The sequence below is a fragment of the Eschscholzia californica genome, unplaced genomic scaffold (genome assembly GCF_041429995.1).
Source record: "Eschscholzia californica isolate CP2 unplaced genomic scaffold, dmEscCali1.0.p SCAF_6, whole genome shotgun sequence".
Classification (NCBI taxonomy): Eukaryota; Viridiplantae; Streptophyta; class Magnoliopsida; order Ranunculales; family Papaveraceae; genus Eschscholzia; species Eschscholzia californica.
The window spans coordinates 25,153,377-25,164,946 of NW_028238483.1; the positions used below are offsets into that span (position 1 = coordinate 25,153,377).

General features: G+C 37.6%; 1 protein-coding gene across 1 annotated transcript; it reads left to right on the forward strand.

The window, feature by feature from the left end:
- The first annotated feature begins 502 nt into the window (after nt 1-502).
- On the forward strand, nt 503-2,853 carry LOC147532842 (putative N-acetyltransferase HLS1). The gene is made up of 3 exons (XM_086648520.1): nt 503-1,248; nt 1,391-1,590; nt 1,704-2,853. Exons 1-3 carry the CDS (start codon nt 1,006-1,008, stop codon nt 2,566-2,568), a joined length of 1,308 nt encoding a protein of 435 aa, XP_086504646.1. The 5' UTR covers nt 503-1,005; the 3' UTR covers nt 2,569-2,853.
- Nucleotides 2,854-11,570: the final 8,717 nt, after the last annotated feature.

Below are 11,570 nucleotides of genomic sequence, written 5' to 3' on the forward strand. Positions count from 1 at the left end.
CATGAATGGGTAATGACAATATGGGATGGAAGATGAAATGGTACATAATAATGGTGAAAAATGGGAATGGGAATAAGTGCGGGCCAGTAGTGGTAATGATATGAAAGTGGGGCCGTCTGTTCATGAATGGAACGCCTCCAATCCGTAGAAATTAAATGATGACTGCGCAGTTATAGCCGCCATTTTCTTCTCCCTCTCTTTTCGTGATCATTATTGCTTTTAAATCCAATTATTTTTTTTTTAGAGAGAGAAAGTTAATTAATTTAAAGTAAAATAAAATAAAAATTAATCCATTAACCCATTATTTCCATATTTCCATAAACAATAGAATCAGTGAAGAGTGGAGTTTTTTTTTTTAATTTTAAATCTCCCATTGTTTGGTTTACCAGAAAAGAAGTTTAGAATGCAGAGAGAGAAAATTTTCTAATATTTATTAAATTTTTTTTAAGAGAGAGAAAGTGAAGTATATACTATAAATCAAAGCTTAAATCTCTTAGATTCTAACCCAAAATCCAAAAGCTTCTACTAAATCCTAAATAGAGAGAAAAAGATAGGAGAAGAAGAGAAACAATTAAAACTCAGATTTTTTTTTTTTGGGTTATTTTTTTCCCTCTCTGTTTTGTTTTTTCTGTCATAGAAAACAGAGTTACAAAGGCAGCACAGCTCAAAAACATAATATATATATTTTACTTTCTCTCTCTAAACTCACAACAGCTTCATCTTTCTCTCTCTAGCTCTTCTATTATCTATAGCATAGGTTGCTTGCTGTATACGTGATTTCAAAAAGACGTGTCTTTCTCTTGGATTAGCTGCAATTTAGTCCTCCCCTCCCTTTTCACATTTTCATCATCCCTTTCTTCTTCTTCTCTATTTAAGCTCTGTTTTCACCCTATCTTGTTTTCACCTTCAACCCAAGTTATAAATCTTTTCTAGTGAGAGAAACTATCAAACACCCTTAATCTTCTACTTGGTGTGGGTTTTTACTCTGTTTTTTTTTTTGTTGAAATGGATGAAATGATGAAATTTATTGGGTGGGAAGAACTAATAAGAGAGAAACAATTAGTGGAAGAAGAAGAAGAAGTTGTTTTAGTAATTAGAAAGTACGAACCAGTAAAAGATAAAGTAAAGGTACAAGAAATGGAGAAAAAATGTGAAGTGGGTCCTACTGGTGGTAAAATGTCTCTGTTTACTGATGATTTAGGTGACCCTACCTGTCGAATTCGCCATACTTCTCTTTCTCTCATGCTGGTACTACATCTTACTACTATACCTTCTTTCTCTCTCTACTTCTTTTTATCATCAATCTTCAATTTCAGTGAAATGGGTTATCTTGTATTTTTTAGATTCTAACTATTATTATAGTAACTAATGATTTCCCAATTTTTTACAGGTAGCTGAAATTGAGATTGGTTTAGAGAGAGAAATCGTGGGTCTAATTAGAGGTTGTATCAAAACCGTTACATGTGGAAAAAAACTTGCTAGAAACGGAAAAAACAGTAACGGAAATGAAACTCCCCATATCAACAAATTCCTCCCTGTTTACACAAAACTCGCCTATATCTTAGGTCTTCGTGTTTCATCCTCTCACAGGTTCGTTCTTTTCTACTTTCTCTCTCTCTCTCTAAAATCCTATCAATTTTTGGGATTTTTTCCTTTTTTTTGTTTGAATAAAATCTAATAAGTTTTTTTTTTTTCGGGTTCAGGCGAATGGGTATCGGGTTGAACCTGGTAACCCGAATGGAAGACTGGTTTAGAGATAATGGAGCTGAATATTCATACATGGCAACTGAGAAAGATAATGAAGCGTCAGTTAAGCTATTTACTAAGAAATGTGGGTACTCGAAGTTTCGGACCCCATCCATTTTAGTTCAACCCGTATTTGCTCACAAGATTCGGATCTCAAAACGGGTCGAAATCATTAAGCTCTCTATATCCGATGCCGAAAAACTTTACAACAAAAAGTTCTCAACAACTGAGTTTTTCCCTCGTGATATTAAATCAATTCTCAATAATAAACTCAACCTAGGAACATTCTTAGCAGTCCCTTTCGGCACATTTCCATCCGGGTCATGGCCTGGACCCGAGGAATTTTTATCTGACCCGCCTGAATCGTGGACGGTTTTAAGTGTGTGGAATATTAAAGAGGTGTTTATGTTGGAAGTCCGAGGAGCTTCACGAACACGACGAGCCCTTGCGAAAACGACCCGATTAATTGATCGGGCTTTTCCGTGGTTGGGTATACCTTCGGTACCCGAAATGTTTAAGCCATTCGGGTCGCATTTTTTATACGGGTTGGGTGGAGAAGGGCCCGAAGCAGTGAAATTGATGAAGGCACTCTGTGGGTATGCACATAATTTGGCAAAGGAATGTGGATGTGAGATGGTGGCAACAGAGGTATCTAGTACTGAACCGTTAAGGTTAGGTATTCCACACTGGAAAAGGCTATCATGCGCCGAGGATCTCTGGTGTATAAAAAGGTTGGGAGAAGATTATAGTGATGGGGCAGTTGGTGATTGGACACATTCAACACCTAGTATCTCAATTTTTGTTGACCCAAGAGAATTGTAAGCTTCTCCTCAAACCTTAATCTATAGACAAAAAATGTTCCTTCTAATTACTTTTTTTTTAGGTTTTTGGATATAAATCGTGTTAGAATAGAAGAAAATGACATGTTGGTAAGTTTCTGATTTTATAAAATATGTAACCAAACAAAATATATGTTTTTTGTGTTATGAATATGAAGACTCTCTGAATTTAAAATAGATTTTCGCAGTTGAGAGTGAATGACAATTATATGTATACAAATATAACAAAATGTTTGTTTATGTAAATTGAATATTATTACATATAAAAGTATGCTTTTCTTTTAATATAAAGAATGTTAACTTATTGGTTTTGAGGTTTACGGGCATGTAGTTTACATTGTTCGACTGTTGTTTCAAGTAGGTTGCTTATAGTTGGATTAATACTAGATGATCTTTAATATGAATTCAAAACGCTTCCCGTCAATCTGTCAATGGTTAATACTAACACGATTAAACATGAAATCAGTTGGACTTCAATTGATGTATCGCAACGTTAAGTCCCCATGAAAGTTCAAGTGATTAGCGATGGGATGAAGCTTACAATGCGATCAAGTGGAGTCAATCTTGTACAAGATCAATTCAAACATTAGTACTTTTTTTTTAAAAAGATAGAATCTTCAAATACCATGGAACTTGTTTTAAGGGTTTAAATCCTATGGTGATTTTGATAATAAACACAGTATAGTACAAAAGCTTGTCAGCTGAAATAATTTTATCCCAAAAATCCACAACCCAAAAGAAAAAGAAGACAAAAATGTTATAAAAGGGTAACTAAATGAAAAACCTATAGGCATCCCTAAAGAGGCATACATTAGGGATGAGAGGACCCCCTTCTTTTGTCTGTAAGTTTTTGGATTAGATTGGATTTTGTGGGTGTTATCTAAAAGTTTGTTATAAAGTGGATATTCTTTGAATTGAGGTGTTTTATAGGAGGTGCTTTATATGTTCTTTTTTGGCTTTTGTAGTCACTCATATTGCACTTAGAATTTGGAAATCATCAATAGTTAGTTTGCCTTATAAAATTGTGTTGTCTTGGAGTTGTTTGCTTTTTTTTTTTTTTTTTTTTTTCAATTTATGATTTGTATATGAGAATTGGAATTTGGAAGTTATGAGAGGGTTGTTGCAGAGTTATTAAGGGCCTCCTCTTGTGTTCTTGTCCTGTTTTACACAAAATTTTTGTATGCCCCACTACAACTAGAGTCTAGAGGCAGGACCACCATTCTAAAGTAACAATACCACTATATTTTGAGTCAATCGTTTGGGTTTCTAGCTCGTTCGACTTCTATTTGGGCACCCCGTTCACTAAATGAGACAATACGGCATGAAAAAATCTGTCTGATGATTATTTTGACAAAATTTGAATTTGTGCGTGTAACTTTGTAACCTCCCTGCTCCGATCTCTCCCACTTTCTCTCCCTCTTCCTCCTATTTTTTTCATTCCTTTGTCCGGAGACTCTGATCCATAGAAAATGGTTTGTCGCAGAAAATTGTCTCCAAAAGAGTTTAAGAGGCTTAGAGCATCTTGAATGGGAGACTAAAAATCTTACATGTCTTTGTTGAGATTCTTTGTCCTCCCTGACAAAATAGAAATATTCTAAATTCTGTACCTTTAATGGAGATTTATAAAAGAATTTTTTGATGAAAGGCCCAATTTTTGGGCCCAAATACAAAAAAAAAACCAATAGGGATTATTAACCCACCCAAAACCCAAAAATCAACTAATATCTCAAATCAAACCCAAATACACATCCCTATGCTCAATCCGGACCCAACTCGTATCTCTAAGATCTAATATTTTCTTCTAATCCCTCTTTTGCCCTCCTATATATATCTAACAACTCTCTCCCTTTATAAGAAACCATATCTTTCTCTCTCCAAAATATCTCTCTTCCAGAAATCAAATATTTTTCTCTCTCCATAATCTGTTTTTACTTTCTCTCTCTACCATATTAAAATCGAACCTCACCGACCATCATCTTCTTCAATCATCATCTTCATCTCTCTACCATATTAAAACCGAGACACAACCCCTTTTCACTTTTTCGTGGTTCAGTCATCACCTATAAAACCGACACAAACCCACTTCTTCAATCATCATCTTCATCTATAAAACCACACACACCCACTTTTTCATGGTTCAGTCCACACACAAACCCACTTCTTCAATCATCATCTTCATCTTCTTTAATGGAGGTTAAAAAAAACTTCAGATCTGGTTTTAGGGTGTTTTCATGGTTTTGTGGAGAGTTAAATATATAGATTTGTAGATCTACTTATTTGAAGGTCCATTGGTGAGGTTCTTCTTGGTTTTAGGGTATTTTCATGGTGTTTTCATTGTTGTTCCGTACAGATTTGTTAATATTAGCAACAACTTCTCGTTTTGTAAGCAACACTTTACAGTTTGTCTAAACATTTTACGGGATGTGTTAACACTATTCAGTACAGTTATGTTAACAGTAGCAACTGGTTCTCGTTTTGTTAAAAACACTTTACAATTTGTATTAACATTTTAAAGGATGTGTGAACATTTTGAAAAATGTTCACCACAATTTTGTATTAAAGATGTTCAGATCAGTCTAACGTTTTCTAAGCATTTTAAGCAGTGCCCAAACATTTGTTAAATTGCAAAGCAGAATTCAATTTAAAATACCTACACTTCTTCGCTGATGAGAGAACTTTTGATTTTGATACGGACATGCTCCGTCGTTGTGTAACATTTCCGAATATATTCTGAAATGGATGAAGATTAGGTAACTTGCATGCTACATTATACATAATGCTCGAGGAACAATTTCTGCAATTCTTAAACATTCTTGAAAATGTTCCAACATTATCAATAATGTTCTAACATTATTCGAATTGTTTGAGAAACAACTGTTGTTATTACCTTGCACCCCTAAACATTATTTACTATGCTAGAACACTGTCAATAATGCGAGATCATTTTGCAAATTGTCGGGACACTACCAATAATGCGAAAACATTATACTTATTGCTAGACCACAATCAATAATGAGAGGACATTTCAAAAATCTGATGCCACTGTTTTTCCCAAATTTTAACTTTTTTCATAGAACCTTATGTCATTTCGTATGCATTCTTAAACATTATGCAAAATGTTTAGGAATGCATCTTGCCTTGGTCTGTGATTCAGTCACCTTTAATATTTTTTAGCCTTTTTTACTAGGCCCTGCAGTTATTGTCTCTTCACTAGCCCTCTTTCTAGAGCTAGCTCTTTGTACAGCCTATTGTCTTGCTGCTGCTGCTTCTATTTTTCAAATGTTTTGCACAAAATGTTTCTACACAACCCAAAATGTCAAAAACATATCAATTTTTACTCATTAATAACCACAAAATCCATAACACCCCACTAAATGTTAAAACATAAACCACTCTTGGATGCCACATTGAATAATAACATCACTGTAATAATCAAGTAAAACTCCCAAAAATCATAAACAAAGTACTAAATGTCTCGACATAACCCCAATTTCTAGAACACAACCCAAAATGTTAAAACAACCCATTCATTTCATCAACATTCCAGAGAACAAAAACTGGACTACAAATGCTTCCAAATTGTCCCTTGCTACCTTGTGAACTGCTTTCAAATTACATTTGTTATTTCAAGAATTTTTCTTCTTTTTCTCCCTTGGCCTTGTACGTAGAGCCTTGATGCAGCCGAAAAGGTTAGACACCCAAGCGGAGGTATCAAGTAGTAACCGGTAAAACCGGAGTCGATCCAAGGATAGGAAGGTAGTGTGGATATCGAAGGGTCTTATCCCTCTGTCTAGATATTAAGGGCTAACTTAGACTAAAAAGAAGAGAAACAAGGATAAATAGGGGTTTTAATGAATAAGCAATAAGAGATTAAAGCAAACAAGTAAAATAAACTAAACTAAACAATATAAGTAAAACGAGCGAGAGAGATTCGAGAGAAGTGTTGGAGGAACAAGAGTCGGGAGACGGTAAGACTCGATTCGGGCAACAAATAAGTGAGAGAGGTGTCGAAGTCCGGGAATCCATAATGATAAATCTACGACTATGTGTAGTCCGATCTAATGTTTCAAAGTATAATCGATGTTCGACTCCTAATGTGATGTCTATAAGCACTACGTATATCCGGAGATCATACTTAGTCAAACAAACGTCATAATCGGTTAATCCCGAGTCAACGAAAGTGTTGTCTAGTCGCCTAACTATGTGAAGTGCATGACAAGACACATGAAATTATGACTTAGACTACTATCGATATCGAATACCTCGTTTCATCTATTAACTATGCGAAGTGCTTGACAAGACACATGAAAATACGATCAAAACGATAATCGAATCAAATGAACATCAATTCATAATCAAAATATCAAATCATATTAAACATAATCACAAATTCATCACATTTCATCTCATATAATCGTCACACTAAAGTTAGCTAAACATGGTGATTGAATAAGAAATGGAAAGAAAATGATGAGAGAATCCCCCTTTTTCGATGTGGTTCGAGGCTAAGATCGTCGGAAAATATGAGTCTCTAAGGTGCAGCCGATCTCCCCTTAGCAAATTTCTGGGTTCCCCATAGCGACCACCATCATCTTCTCCATTTATCACAAACCTCCATTAAAGCTAAACCCTAGCTTTCTCTCTCTAGCAATCTTCAACCAAAATCAAATCAAACCACATGGGAAGCAAGATCAAGACATGGGGAACAAAAGCCCTAAGGTTTCCGGCCAAAAAAGTGCCCGGAAACCCTAGAAAAGTCCGGCCAAGATATGAAGAAATCCGGTCAAAATCCATGGAATCCGGCCAAAATGTGTGTCCCGGCCAAAAGGCCACTGTCCCGAGCCGTGAGATGCTTGTCCTTGCACGTCCGAGCCGTGATAGCTTCCTGCCTGAGCTGTTCTTGGAAGCCCGAGCAGCCACAGTTCCGGCCGAGCTGGGGACGTGCTGTCCCGTGCTGTGCTTGAAAATCTCGTGCAACGGCTGCTCTCGTCCCGTGCTGTGGCTGAAGATCCCGTACCCGAGCAGCTCCCGAGCTCCTCCTTCCCGAGCTGCTGCTCGACCGGCCTAAGCTAGGCCTAGCCTTGGCCGGACAAGCTTAGGCCGGTTCCTCTTGCTCCCCTTTTCTCTCTCTTTCACTCAACCCAACTTCAAGCTTCAAGAACACTCAACCCTAGCCACCCTCTCTAGCCTCTTTTCTCTCCCCTCCAACTTGTGTATTGTTTGTTCAATGATCCATGAGGAAGAAGATGAATAGTGTATTTGACCCAAACCCTAGACTTAGTCAACCTTGACTTTGACTCAAACTTGGGTCCATTGGGTGCCTCCAAAATCTCTTCCTTCTTTCATCTTCTTTGGGCTTGGGTTTTATTCCTTCATATCTAGGCTCTTGGGTTTTAGACTTAGGCTTTAATCTACACTTGGAAATCAAGGGGGTGCCTTCATAGAATCTTTGTTTTAAGACCGAACCTCGACTTCTTTCTTTCACAACTTCCCCGTCCGAACTCGGAATGGACTTCCGTTTTCACCGTTGGACTCGCCTTTGACTCTTCTTGTCATTTGATTTGGTTGAAGCCTTTTTCTCTCGTTTTCGACACATGAAATGATAGTGACAATTCGTTTCCTTTATTCCGATTTACATGGTTAACTCCAAAATAGGTACCTAACATGAAAAACACATAAAATATTATTGATAACACTCGAAAAGGGACTAATTAGTCTAAGTTAGGCTCTCCAAATGTGACATTTTCGTGTCACATCAAGATCCCCAAACTTAAACATTGCTAGTCCTCGAGCAAATAAAACAAAATAAAAGCCTAACTCACTTTCGGAGGCATCCCGGTTGCATTTAGCGTATGCAACAAGCCGTTAAACCCCTAGGTTGCCCCTAGAGGACGAGTGTCGTCTCGTGAGGGTTTCCATAGATGACACCCACAAACATCGTGGTTTCAAATACACAAGGGCCCAACATCGAAATCATAGATAAGCATGATTGATATAGTAAAGGGTTTAAGCATGTCAACACATAATGAATCAAGTAAATAAGTTCTTGTAAAAGCTAAAGGTCCCTTTACTAATGATCTTACCCTAAAATGCTAGTGTTATACCATAATGAGCAACATCTATGTTCCGAAGCCACAAAACCTTGATTCCTAGTTTAGTACATTTCGCCTCGACTTCGGCCTCACGGGCATACACTCCAAATATGAAATCACTCAAGAATGGTTCGCTCGTATGTGTGAGTGTGATCACTTAACATGGACTCAACACATAAAAAGGGGTGAGGACAACATTTTGGAACGAATGATCTTCGAAAAGGAAGTAGCCACTAAATAGAGTGGGGAAGCTCACTCGCCCTTCTCACCCATTCTACCCTCTAAAGATGCCTTCTAAAGGTTAGCGGATACTAGAGATGGATGACGATGGTGGATTCCCGAGAATGTTGACTTCTTCATGATAGAACCTCTCAAGCACTTCCACATTTGTTTCTTGCTCGAATACTTATTCATGAACATACACACAAACACACATATATACAATCACATCACTCACACAAAAGAGCTAACATGCTCAAACATAACATAAACAACTTTATTCATCATTCATTTTCTTCTTCTTTTTTTCATCACTTTTTTTCGCTTTTTCACTTTTTTTCTTTTTTTTTCTTTTTCATAACACAAATACAATCAACCAAAATAAAATACAACACACATAACTCTATTCTTGCAATCAACTTTTCATTTCATACTTGCTTTGACATTCTTCATTCTTTCTTCTCATGTCTTCATTCTCGGGATATAAGATGATGGATGGTGATGGAGTATCCGCCTTCCTCTAGTTGACACTCTTATTGGGTTTCATGGACTACAAGGGCAAGGTTAATTCGCTATCCTAATGTCACTCCTAGTGGCTAAGAAAGTTGAGCACACGAGATCAAATGAGCTCTTTTGATAGTTACGAGGTTGAGTAGCTCTTCATTCTACTCGGAGTTAGCGCGGAAGAGTACACTCGAAGGACAATTTAGGCTTTGAGCTCTCACATGGGTTAAGTCTCCACTAATGACTACTCTAGGTTTCTTAGAGATGTTTCTTCTTCACTAAGATGTTACTCCCATAGCATAACACAAACACTCAAAGACTCGACTTTCATGCAAAGACCATTAGCAATCACAAAACCCATCAACTCGATACATATGCATCAACATTCTTAAAACTATCACTATAATCACATGCAAATCTACTCAAAATGTTCGAAAATTTTCAAATTTTGGCTAATTTGAACCCTTTTGTCTTTGAAACCCATGGTCATGCATTGGTTATGGTCATATCCCGCATCCCCAAACTTAAAACTAACATTGTCCTCAATGTTCTAAGCATACACTCACCAAAAGATAAAGAGGCACATCAATTTAAAGAGAAGAGTGGAGAGATATTACCATAACCGAAGGAGATAAAAGATGATACTACCAAGGCTCATGTATAACGAGGTTCCAAGTTAATGCCAAGCTCACGCCATCCCGAAACTTGGAACAAACCACGCCTTAGAAGTAAAACATATAAGAGATGCTCCTAAAATATCACCAAATATCATGAGTGAAGCACATAAAAACATGACCATATAAAAGTCTACCACTAACGCGGGTATACACGATTGCATTGAGCTATGCAATTAGCCTTTGATTCTCTTGTTTTCACACAAGAGCACGAGTTATGTCTCGTGGAGGGTTTCCAGAGATGCTACCCACAAACATCAAGACCCATCTTAATCTGCTAACGATCATATAGCAAGAGACGGAAGATTTGGGGATCAACCCAAAGAAAGCTATATACAAATGCTAAAAGTCTCACAATAATATCGAACCATATAAGTGCACGTGAGACTAAAAGCGAAAAGAGACCATCCCCAAACTTAGTGGATGCACGGTCCACTAAGTACGCATAAATGCTAGGGACGACGACTAAAAAATCGTCAAAAGGGTCGACATATAAGGGAAATGGGAGGAGGTCAGTCCGAGGCAAATAATCAAACTCAAGCTTAGTGGATAAGACATCCACTAAGTCCCTAGACATGCTAGGAAAGACGTCCGAAGTGTCCCATAAGGGGTCAACAACCGAGTCTGAGATCATGTGGAAGGTCGGACTAGACTCTAAGGGTAAGGCAATAGGCTCGGGGACCAAGTCAAGGTCCGTAACTTCCTTAGGTAAATGGTCCGATAAACTATCCATTGTGTCTCTAACTACTATGTCATCGACGTCCTTAAAGGCATCGGGAGCCTCAAAGTTAGGCATAACACCTTCCATTCTACATAACCCATCCAAATAATCACAAGTGCTAAAGATTGGAAAGTTCAACATTGTTTGATTCCCATGTTTGCTCGTAGAGCTATCATCCTTAACATCAAAATCTAGTGTAGTCCTATTATGGTGAGATGACAATGGTTGAGGGAGTGAGCAATGCGGGTCATCGGTCAATTCAATCTCAAAGGGTCTATCAGGAGCTTCTTCGACATTTAACTTAAGACTAGAGTTAGGTGTATTACCCTCACCATCATTCATAGTCTCTTCTTGAGTTTGGGGTGCGCAAACCCCTTCCTCGTCGATGATAGGCTCCGACTCAAGTCTATCAACAATTTTGAGAATCCGTTCCGTGATCTCCGTTATATCTCGATTAAATCTAGTTTGATACTCTAAAACTAATTGGAGAGTCTCTTCAGACATCTCCTCGTAATAAGGCACATGAGTATAACTAGACGAAGACTCTCGCGGAACACGGGTCATGGGACAATAGTCGGTCAAATGGTCTAAGCTCGCACAAATAGCACAAACCGGGCTAATGATCTCCATGGTCCTTTCTTCACTACCTTCATGTAGATACTTAGGCTCGACTCTTTGAGTGGGATCATCGAGTTGGGAATTGTCATCACTAAGTGAACCATTCATATATGCTTGTCGATAGTCACGAAGACTTCGACGTGGTCGATCAATACTA